Source organism: Sebastes umbrosus, unplaced genomic scaffold (genome assembly GCF_015220745.1).
Source record: "Sebastes umbrosus isolate fSebUmb1 unplaced genomic scaffold, fSebUmb1.pri scaffold_169_arrow_ctg1, whole genome shotgun sequence".
Classification (NCBI taxonomy): Eukaryota; Metazoa; Chordata; class Actinopteri; order Perciformes; family Sebastidae; genus Sebastes; species Sebastes umbrosus.
In genome coordinates, this window is record NW_023618483.1 from 36,508 (window position 1) to 47,500 (window position 10,993).

The window sequence follows — 10,993 nt, forward strand, 5'->3', positions numbered from 1 at the left end:
CAGAAGAACAGCGGCGACGGATGAGACGAAGACCTCGTTGACCGCGTCTCTACGGCGCTCAGCGTGACGGGAACCCCCCGTCCTCATTGGCTATCTTGGGTGGGGGAGGCGGGACAAGTCGTCTTCCTCTTATCTAAACTGCATAGATTGACTGTCCATCTCCCCCCCGCCGTTCACCTGTCAGTCAAACGTCACGTTTTAGGATCTAATTCAGCCAGAAACCAGAGGCCCTCCCCCCCGCTCTTTGGTTGGATAGATGTGACAAGACGGGGAGGCTGTTGTCATGGAAACCTGCCATGTTGCATTGCCCCCCCCCCCCAAACACACAAACACACACATAGTGTTTTCTCAACCAATCGGCTGGCTGTGAAAGCAGTAGAGGTGGCAGGTCGGCCAGTCTGAGCTCATTTAATAGGCTGACTGAGGTGAATGACAGGAGAGAGCAACCAATGAGAGGAGGTCTAAAGGGGCGGCTGAGCCAATGGCGAGGTCGGTCCCTCCGTCCCACAAACAACAAGGTTGGTTCTACCAAAGCCAGCGGGTGCTCGTCCTGCGGGACAGCATTCCGGAAACAGCATTACTCATTCCACATTCCAGTATTACTGACAGCATTCCGGAACATTCCAGCATTACTGACAGCATTCCGGAACATTCCAGCATTACTGACAGCATTCCGGAACATTCCAGCATTACTGACAGCATTCTGGAACATTCCAGTATTACTGACAGCATTCCGGAACATTCCAGCATTACTGACAGCATTCCGGAATATTCCAGCATTACTGACAGCATTCTGGAACATTCCAGTATTACTGACAGCATTCCGGAACATTCCAGCATTACTGACAGCATTCCGGAATATTCCAGCATTACTGACAGCATTCCGGAACATTCCAGCATTACTGACAGCATTCCGGAATATTCCAGCATTACTGACAGCATTCTGGAACATTCCAGCATTACTGACAGCATTCCGGAATATTCCAGCATTACTGACAGCATTCCGGAATATTCCAGTATTACTGACAGCATTCCGGAACATTCCAGCATTACTGAATGCAGCGCGGAGTTCTAGAGCTCCAGAACGTTCTGACAGAGCTGTCTCAGAGTTGGACGTCCTCTAGTAGGACACGAACACGGCAAGCACATTCATTAAGAACGTGTTCCGTGACGTTCCAGAACGGGCTCAGTTCCAGAGCCTCCTCTAGGAAACACAGGTAATAAACTAAGAAATGAAGGTGGGTTCTGGAATGCTGGTCCCGTAGAAGCGGCACCCGGCAGCGGTCACCATCACTGTCCTCGGACACTCCCGAAAAACGAAAGAGACGGTTAAAAAATAAGAAAAAAGGCAAAACAAACCAACAAACAGTAAATGTCATCTTGTAGTTTTACAGGTCGCTAACCCAGCTGCTGCTTCATATGTTCATACATGTACATGTACATCTGTAATAAATAGGAGGTTTATTTCTACCCTCTTCTCGTATATGTTGTGTTTTTACGTCAGCTATATTGTGATGGCGTTTTTATTGTGTTTTTTTTGTCTTTGTTTTTTGACCCCACCCAACCCCGTGGTGTTTCCTCTAGCTGTGATTGGTTCGGTATCTCTTCCTAGCTGATTGGTTATCTGTCTTGCATTTGTGTTTCAAGTTTTTGTGTCGTCGTCGTCGTCGTCTGTGTTTCTTTTCTCTGCTGGCGGTCGGACGGTTGGTCGGTGTCGGTCGTCACGGTGGCTGGCGGCGGAGCGTCTTAGAAGCCCAGCGTGCCGCCGATGGTCGACGCCAGGACCACGCCCAGGATGACGCAGCAGATGATGATCATGATCTTCTTCTGCAGGGCGACAGCAGACACACAGGTTGGTACGTTCTCTGTTTCTGGAGGCTGAACTCCTGTTTCTGTTTTCTAATGAGGCGTTACCTTGCGGGCCTGGCTCTGGTATTTGACGGCCTTCTTGGTGTCGGAGACGGCTCGCTCCACGTAGTCCACGGAGTGTTCCACGTTGTACTCAATTCTGTCGATCATCTCTCCCTAAACACACACACACACACACACACACACACACACACACACGTGCACGGTGAGCATTAACCTGTGACGCCCCGCCCCCCTCCGACTCGCGGCCGTGCCGTGGCGTCTCACCTGGCTCTCCACCAGCATGGCCATGTCCACGAACATGTCGTGCAGCTCTCGGATGCTGTTCTCCAGCTTGATGATCTCGGTGTGTCGGGTCTCGATCTCGTTCAGAGCCTGCTTGGTCATCTGAGAGTCCATCTTGATCTGCAGGAGAGGACGCGTCCCAACACACATCATTCTACTCTGTTTTACATTCTAAAGAAAGAGAAACTAAAACTAATCCAAAAATAAATGAAAGAATATACATAAAGATTATTATATACAACCTAAAAATGATAGATAATACATTAGGGAATATGTTAGTTCAACTGTTTAAAAGTGTCATACTCACCACTCCGTTGCTCTGAGAGTCTTTTTAAACTAAGCTGCTTCTACTGCGCTGTTTGTTTGATCCCAGTTCAAGTTAAAGGTAAATTAAAGTCAGAGTTAAAGTTAGAGTTAAAGTTAGAGTTAAAGTTAGAGTTAAAGTTAGAGTTAAAGTTAGAGTTAAAGTTAGAGTTAAAGTCAGAGTTAAAGTTAGAGTTAAAGTCAGAGTTAAAGTTAGAGTTAAAGTCAGAGTTAAAGTTAGAGTTAAAGTCAGAGTTAAAGTCAGAGTTAAAGTTAGAGTTAAAGTTAGAGTTAAAGTCAGAGTTAAAGTTAGAGTTAAAGTCAGAGTTAAAGTTAGAGTTAAAGTCAGAGTTAAAGTCAGAGTTAAAGTCAGAGTTAAAGTTAGAGTTAAAGTCAGAGTTAAAGTCAGAGTTAAAGTCAGAGTTAAAGTTAGAGTTAAAGTCAGAGTTAAAGTTAGAGTTAAAGTCAGAGTTAAAGTCAGAGTTAAAGTTAGAGTTAAAGTTAGAGTTAAAGTCAGAGTTAAAGTTAGAGTTAAAGTCAGAGTTAAAGTTAGAGTTAAAGTCAGAGTTAAAGTCAGAGTTAAAGTTAGAGTTAAAGTCAGAGTTAAAGTTAGAGTTAAAGTCAGAGTTAAAGTCAGAGTTAAAGTCAGAGTTAAAGTCAGAGTTAAAGTTAGAGTTAAAGTCAGAGTTAAAGTTAGAGTTAAAGTCAGAGTTAAAGTTAGAGTTAAAGTCAGAGTTAAAGTCAGAGTTAAAGTCAGAGTTAAAGTCAGAGTTAAAGTTAGAGTTAAAGTCAGAGTTAAAGTTAGAGTTAAAGTCAGAGTTAAAGTTAGAGTTAAAGTTAGAGTTAAAGTCAGAGTTAAAGTCAGAGTTAAAGTTAGAGTTAAAGTCAGAGTTAAAGTTAGAGTTAAAGTCAGAGTTAAAGTTAGAGTTAAAGTCAGAGTTAAAGTCAGAGTTAAAGTCAGAGTTAAAGTCAGAGTTAAAGTCAGAGTTAAAGTTAGAGTTAAAGTTAGAGTTAAAGTCAGAGTTAAAGTCAGAGTAGAGTTGGTCATCTTCCTCAAAAACATTTTGTTTGATTTGTTGTAATTCTCTCTTTACGTCTCCACAAAAATCAAATGCTCTAACAAAGTAGCAGAAAGGACGAGACGGCTTGTCCGTAGACTAGATAGCTAGCTAACGCCTGCTCTCCTCCCGGTGAAGTCATCTCCTAGCGGCGAGGAGTGAATTAGCATGCTAAGCTAGCTAAGTAGCCTTGCGTCCGACCAGCGGGCCGGTGGCCAGCGGGCCGGTGGCCAGCGGGCCGGTGACCAGCGGGCCGGTGGCCAACGGCAGCGCTGTAAAGATAAACTGAGGGCGTATAAATCTGTGGATGTCTATAGTTAACTATCCTTCAGTGAAGTCAGTCACAAAGAGAGACGGACAATATCAGAGAAGCGTTTCAGAGACGGAGAGAAAGGGTTGCTAATAGATTAGCCTTCTGCTAACAGCAGCCACATTTAGGGACTTTTTGAACCAGTTAGCAGCTAGTTAGCAGCTAGTTAGCAGCTTGTTAGCAGCTAGTTAGCAGCTTGTTAGCAGCTAGTTAGCAGCTTGTTAGCAGCTAGTTAGCAGCTAGTTAGCAGCTTGTTAGCAGCTAGTTAGCAGCTTGTTAGCAGCTAGTTAGCAGCTAGTTAGCAGCTAGTTAGCAGCTTGTTAGCAGCTAGTTAGCAGCTTGTTAGCAGCTAGTTAGCAGCTAGTTAGCAGCTAGTTAGCAGCTAGTTAGCAGGTAGTTAGCAGCTAGTTAGCAGCTTGTTAGCAGCTAGTTAGCAGCTAGTTAGCAGCTAGTTAGCAGCTAGTTAGCAGCTTGTTAGCAGCTTGTTAGCAGCTAGTTAGCAGCTAGTTAGCAGCTAGTTAGCAGCTTGTTAGCAGCTAGTTAGCAGCTAGTTAGCAGCTTGTTAGCAGCTAGTTAGCAGCTTGTTACTTTCATTAGAGAAGAGTTGACATGACTGGTCTGTTTGTTTTAATCTAGCGTTCTCTAGATGGTTCCTCAGGAGAACCAACCGTAGCTTTAAGTCAGTGATGCTCTGCACCTTCTGCAGACTTTATAAAGAGAGGGAGGGATTATGACCTGTGAGCCGCTGAAAGGCTTTTAATGTGAAACATCTCGGCAGGAAGTTCATTGCCTGCAGCGTCATGACGGCATTACAGCCTGATCATCATGTTACAGTTACATATATAAAGATATATGAGCTCATATCAGGTCGCCTGAACGTTCCTGCTTATGGCAGTGGTACCTGCAAATATGTGAGCTTTTAATTTGAAGGCGTGGCTGACGAGGAGTCTTCAAAATAAAATGTTTGTCTTTCAACTCCAGTTTCCTCTGCTGTCTGGTGCTGAGTGGTGCGATGGGACGGACTTACCTGCTCACAGAGTCACTTAACACCGGCTGTAAACCCGGTTCTGGTTCCACTGGTTGAGGTAGAAGTGTACTGGTAGCTATGCTGTGACATCACGGGGGGGGGGGTTTCAACCAGAGGAGCTCAGTGGGAAACGTTTGGATTTTCAGCTCGGTGTTAAGTTACAGACCCGATCACGACCAGCAGGTCACGTGACACTCGGCTTCGGCCAGAGGCAGAGGTGCATGCACATGTTTGAGCTTTTAATTTGAAGGAGTGATTGATAAATTTGAAGAGACTCCATCAAAATAAGAGCTTCCCTGTGCATCCTCCTAATGTTACATGCCATGTGACAACGGCCGTGTTCACTTGATGTCTCAGCGCACCTCGTGGCGATTCTGCATCCCAGATAGTTGATAATGATCATTAAGGGAAGCAGAATGGCTCAGGTAAAAGTGACCCGTAGCGACAGACGGGCTCAGGTGCGGTGCTTACATCATCGGTGAAGATGGCCAGCTTGCCACTCTCCAACATGTCCTCTAGTTCTTCGTTGGTGGTGGTTCTCCCAGCTGAGGACAGAACACAGAGAGGGAACGTTTAGAGAACGCCTCAACAACACCTCAGTCACACGCCGTACAGTACGCATCACATGGTAAGTCACATGGTACGTCTCATGTCACATGGTAAGTCACGTGTCATGTTACGTGTCACATGATACGTCACATGATATGTCACATGTCACACATGGTTTGTCACGTGTCACACTGTACGTTACGTGTCACGTTACGTGTCAAGTGGTACGGTACGTGTCGCGCAGTACGTTACGTGTCACGCGTCACGCGGTACGTTACGTGTCGCGCGGTACGTTACGTGTCGCGCGGTACGTCACGTGTCATGCGTGCTGTGTGACCTGTAGGGCTGTAACGGCACACAGCAGTCTGGATTCAGTCCAACAGAAACATCTGATGATGGCGTTGAATGTGCGTTAGTATGTTGGACATGTTTCCATTCACGTCCTCTACGACGGGGGCGTGACGCCGACACGCCATCCTCGTCTGATACTCGGCTCTCTCTCTGTTGTATCTGATCGGTAACCTGCAGGCCGTTTCATTGACTCTGACAGTCAGCTGGTTGAGCTAACATCAGCACATGTTGTAATAACTGTTCTGTGTACTGTGTACTGTGTTCTGTGTTCTGTGTACTGTGTACTGTGTTCTGTGTACTGTGTACTGTGTTCTGTGTTCTGTGTTCTGTGTACTGTGTACTGTGTTCTGTGTTCTGTGTACTGTGTACTGTGTTCTGTGTACTGTGTACTGTGTTCTGTGTTCTGTGTTCTGTGTACTGTGTACTGTGTTCTGTGTACTGTGTACTGTGTTCTGTGTTCTGTGTTCTGTGTACTGTGTACTGTGTTCTGTGTTCTGTGTACTGTGTTCTGTGTACTGTGTACTGTGTACTGTGTACTGTGTTCTGTGTTCTGTGTACTGTGTACTGTGTTCTGTGTACTGTGTACTGTGTTCTGTGTTCTGTGTTCTGTGTACTGTGTACTGTGTTCTGTGTACTGTGTACTGTGTTCTGTGTTCTGTGTTCTGTGTACTGTGTACTGTGTTCTGTGTTCTGTGTACTGTGTACTGTGTTCTGTGTTCTGTGTTCTGTGTACTGTGTACTGTGTTCTGTGTTCTGTGTTCTGTGTACTGTGTACTGTGTACTGTGTTCTGTGTTCTGTGTACTGTGTACTGTGTTCTGTGTTCTGTGTTCTGTGTACTGTGTACTGTGTTCTGTGTTCTGTGTTCTGTGTACTGTGTACTGTGTACTGTGTTCTGTGTTCTGTGTACTGTGTACTGTGTTCTGTGTTCTGTGTACTGTGTACTGTGTTCTGTGTACTGTGTACTGTGTTCTGTGTACTGTGTACTGTGTTCTGTGTTCTGTGTACTGTGTACTGTGTTCTGTGTACTGTGTACTGTGTTCTGTGTTCTGTGTTCTGTGTACTGTGTTCTGTGTACTGTGTACTGTGTTCTGTGTTCTGTGTTCTGTGTTCTGTGTACTGTGTTCTGTGTACTGTGTACTGTGTTCTGTGTTCTGTGTACTGTGTACTGTGTTCTGTGTACTGTGTACTGTGTTCTGTGTTCTGTGTACTGTGTTCTGTGTTCTGTGTACTGTGTACTGTGTTCTGTGTTCTGTGTACTGTGTACTGTGTTCTGTGTTCTGTGTTCTGTGTTCTGTGTACTGTGTTCTGTGTACTGTGTACTGTGTTCTGTGTACTGTGTACTGTGTTCTGTGTTCTGTGTTCTGTGTTCTGTGTACTGTGTTCTGTGTTCTGTGTACTGTGTACTGTGTACTGTGTTCTGTGTGTACTCACTGATCTCCAGCTGTCTCTGGATGCGGTCCTTACAGCGGTCGCGGTACTTGGACTGCGTGGTGTTGTACTCAGTCATCACCTCCACAAACTTACGGGACAGCGTCGAGTGCTGCAGGACAGAGAGGAGGACAGAGAGGACAGACAGGAGGACAAAGAGGACAGAGAGGACAGAGAGGAGGACAGAGAGGACAGAGAGGAGGACAGAGAGGACAGACAGGAGGACAAAGAGGACAGAGAGGACAGAGAGGAGGACGTCACATATTCACAGAAATCTAATAATAATAATAATAATAATAATAATAGAGCTGTTATCTCTCTCTCTTCAAAGCCACCAGACTCCATTCTCTAAACCACTAATGTAACCTCTCTGAACAGGAGTAGCTGGTCTACCGCTGCTCCTCACTGAGGATACACCAATATTATATTATTTCAACATGAATCTGATTTATTGGTACGGTGAGACATTCACACCTTTAGTGTTTTCTGAATGAATCTGAATCTGTGGACAGGAAGTGAATGTTTAATCATGTGTGTGTGTGTGTGTGTGTGTGTGTGTGTGTGGAGGTGTTGTCTGGTTGTGTGTGTGTGTGGGGGGGGTGCTGCTGCAGTTCTCCTCTCGTCCACCAGGAGGCAGCAGAACTCTCCTGTTTCTACATGATGGGATGAAGAGGCTCTGCACATGCTCAGTACGCCCTTCTCTGCACTTGTTGATTGATTGATTGATTGATTGATTGATTGACTGATTGATTGATGTCCTGTATCAGTGAGTCAGTTCTAGATGATCATTAGAAGGTGTTCATAAAATCTCTAAAGAAAGGAAACAGAGTTTCTCCTGATAGCAGAGAAACGTCACGATTCTCCGCACCGACACCCCTCCAAAGTAAAATACTAAAATAATAACACTTGGAGCCGGAGTTAAACAGGAAGTCAAACAGGAAGTCAAACAGGAAGTTAAACAGGAAGTCAAACAGGAAGTCAAACAGCTCATAATTATCTCTCTAATATCTATTTTATATTACTGTTAAAACATCTGGATTTATTCAAGTTCCAACTATTGAACGCATCATGATGGCGGGAGTTTGCAAGCAGAAGAAAATGGTTCTATTAAATACAAAAAGTATTTCTTCAACCTTCAAAAACACTAAAATAAAAAGTAAAGATGAATAATCCCTTTATTTTAGAGCTGGTCTCTATTTTAATTTGCTCATAAACCTAAAGAAAGAAAACTGTATTTATTTACCTTCTGTCCCTTCACAATAAAGTTGTTTTGTATCAAACTGACTGAAATCAAATCAGGTGTTTTATTTAGTAAACATGTAATAAAAGCATCTCTGAGCTCAGCCAGCTGGTGAACATCTGGACACCTGACACCTGAACATCTGGACACCTGGACACCTGAACAGTAAATGGACTTCCATTTCTAGATCTCTTTTCTAGTCGTCCGACCACTCAAAGCTCTTTACACTACATGCATTCAGCCATTCACACACTGGTGGCAGAGGCTCCATCAGGATCTGATCTAAATACTCATTTTGGGGTTAAGTGTCTCGCTCAAGGACACATCGACATGTGACCCGGAGCAGCCGGGGATCGAACCACCGACCTTCCGATTGGTGGACAACCTGCTTTACCCTCTGAGCCACAGCCGCCCCATGAACACCTGAAGATCTGAACACCTGGACACCTGAACACCTGAACACCTGGACACCTGGACACCTGAACACCTGGACAGCTGGACACCTGGACACCTGAACATCTGAACACCTGAACACCTGGACACCTGAACACCTGGACACCTGGACACCTGAACACCTGAACACCTGAACACTTGAACACCTGAACACCTGGACACCTGGACACCTGAACACCTGGACACCTGGACACCTGAACACCTGAACACCTGGACACCTGGACACTTGGACACCTGAACATCTGAACATCCGAACACCTGAACACCTGAACACCTGGACACCTGGACACCTGAACACCTGAACACTTGAACACCTGAACACCTGGACACCTGAACATCTGAACACCTGGACACCTGGACACCTGAACATCTGAACACCTGGACACCTGGACACCTGAACACCTGGATACCTGAACCGGGCTCACCTGTGTCTTACGGATCCTGAGGTCCGCTGATGATCTGTTGAGACCTTCTTCCTGCTCGATGCTCTGCTCGATTGCTGCAGGACGACACACACACACACACACACACACACACACACACACACACAGGGACGTTTCAGTTGATGCTCTTATTGTGAAAGCTTTGGTATTAAACATGTGGGACTATGTCTGCTTTTCAAAATAAGGTGTTAACAAAGAGAACTGTATATATTAAATACATCTATGGAAATCAGACTGATAGATTATATTCACCAGAAATTTAAAAAATAGATAATGATAATAGATTTCAAGAATAAAGTCGTTATATTACGAGAATAAAGTCATAACTTTACGAGAATAAAGTCGTAATATTACGAGAATAAAGTCGTTATATTACGAGAATAAAGTCGTAACTTTACGAGAATAAAGTCGTAATATTTCGAGAATAAAGTCGTTATATTACGAGAATAAAGTCGTTATATTACGAGAATAAAGTCGTAACTTTACGAGAATAAAGTCGTAATATTTCGAGAATAAAGTCGTTATATTACGAGAATAAAGTCGTTATATTACGAGAATAAAGTCGTAACTTTACGAGAATAAAGTCGTAATATTTCGAGAATAAAGTCGTAACTTTACGAGAATAAAGTCGCAATATTTCGAGAATAAAGTCGTTATATTACGAGAATAAAGTCGTTATATTACGAGAATAAAGTCGTAACTTTACGAGAATAAAGTCGCAATATTTCGAGAATAAAGTCGTTATATTACGAGAATAAAGTCGTTATATTACGAGAATAAAGTCGTAACTTTACGAGAATAAAGTCGCAATATTTCGAGAATAAAGTCGTTATATTACGAGAATAAAGTCGTAACTTTACGAGAATAAAGTATCCCCATCAGGAGATGGTGGTAGTATTGATCAGGAGGTAGGTGATAGTATTGATCAGGAGGTAGGTTGTAGTATTGATCAGGAGATGGTAATAGTATTGATCAGGAGATGGTGATAGTATTGATCAGGAGGTAGGTTGTAGTATTGATCAGGAGATGGTGATAGTATTGATCAGGTATGGTGATTGTATTGATCAGGAGGTAGGTGATAGTATTGATCAGGAGATGGTGATAGTATTGAACAGGAGATGGTGATAGTATTGATCAGGAGATGGTGATAGTATTGATCAGGAGATGGTGATAGTATTGATCAGGAGGTAGGTGATAGTATTGATCAGGAGATGGTGATAGTATTGAACAGGAGATGGTGATAGTATTGATCAGGAGGTGGTGATAGTATTGATCAGGTATGGTGATAGTATTGATCAGGTATGGTGATAGTATTGATCAGGAGGTGGTGATAGTATTGATCAGGTATGGTGATAGTATTGATCAGGTATGGTGATAGTATTGATCAGGTATGGTGATTGTATTGATCAGGAGGTAGGTGGTAGTATTGAATCAGCACCACGCTGGGCCACGTCTGATGGTGTGATGTCACTCTGTGGACGCTGATCATTAACTCATCAGCTGTGTGTGTGTGTGTGTGTATGTTTGTGTGTGTGTGTGTGTGTGGACGCCATGATAACCGGCTGCAGGTCTGTCAAGGTGGTGTCATGTGACTCTGTGATGTCGTCGTGTCTCCAGCGAGTGATAAGATGAACTGAAACGCTCTTATATAATGTGTGTGTGTGCGTGTGTGTGTG

At 44.0% G+C, this 10,993-nt stretch overlaps 1 protein-coding gene across 1 annotated transcript; it reads right to left on the reverse strand.

The window, feature by feature from the left end:
* Nucleotides 1-1,444: 1,444 nt before the first annotated feature.
* LOC119484356 (syntaxin-1B) lies at nucleotides 1,445-9,400 on the reverse strand. Its single transcript, XM_037763146.1, has 6 exons — nucleotides 9,300-9,400; nucleotides 7,185-7,293; nucleotides 5,324-5,397; nucleotides 2,137-2,274; nucleotides 1,915-2,025; nucleotides 1,445-1,827 (listed from the first exon to the last, which is right to left on the reverse strand). The coding sequence occupies exons 2-6, from the start codon at nucleotides 7,258-7,260 to the stop codon at nucleotides 1,747-1,749; spliced, it is 480 nt and encodes a 159-aa protein (XP_037619074.1). The 5' UTR covers nucleotides 7,261-7,293; nucleotides 9,300-9,400; the 3' UTR covers nucleotides 1,445-1,746.
* Nucleotides 9,401-10,993: the final 1,593 nt, after the last annotated feature.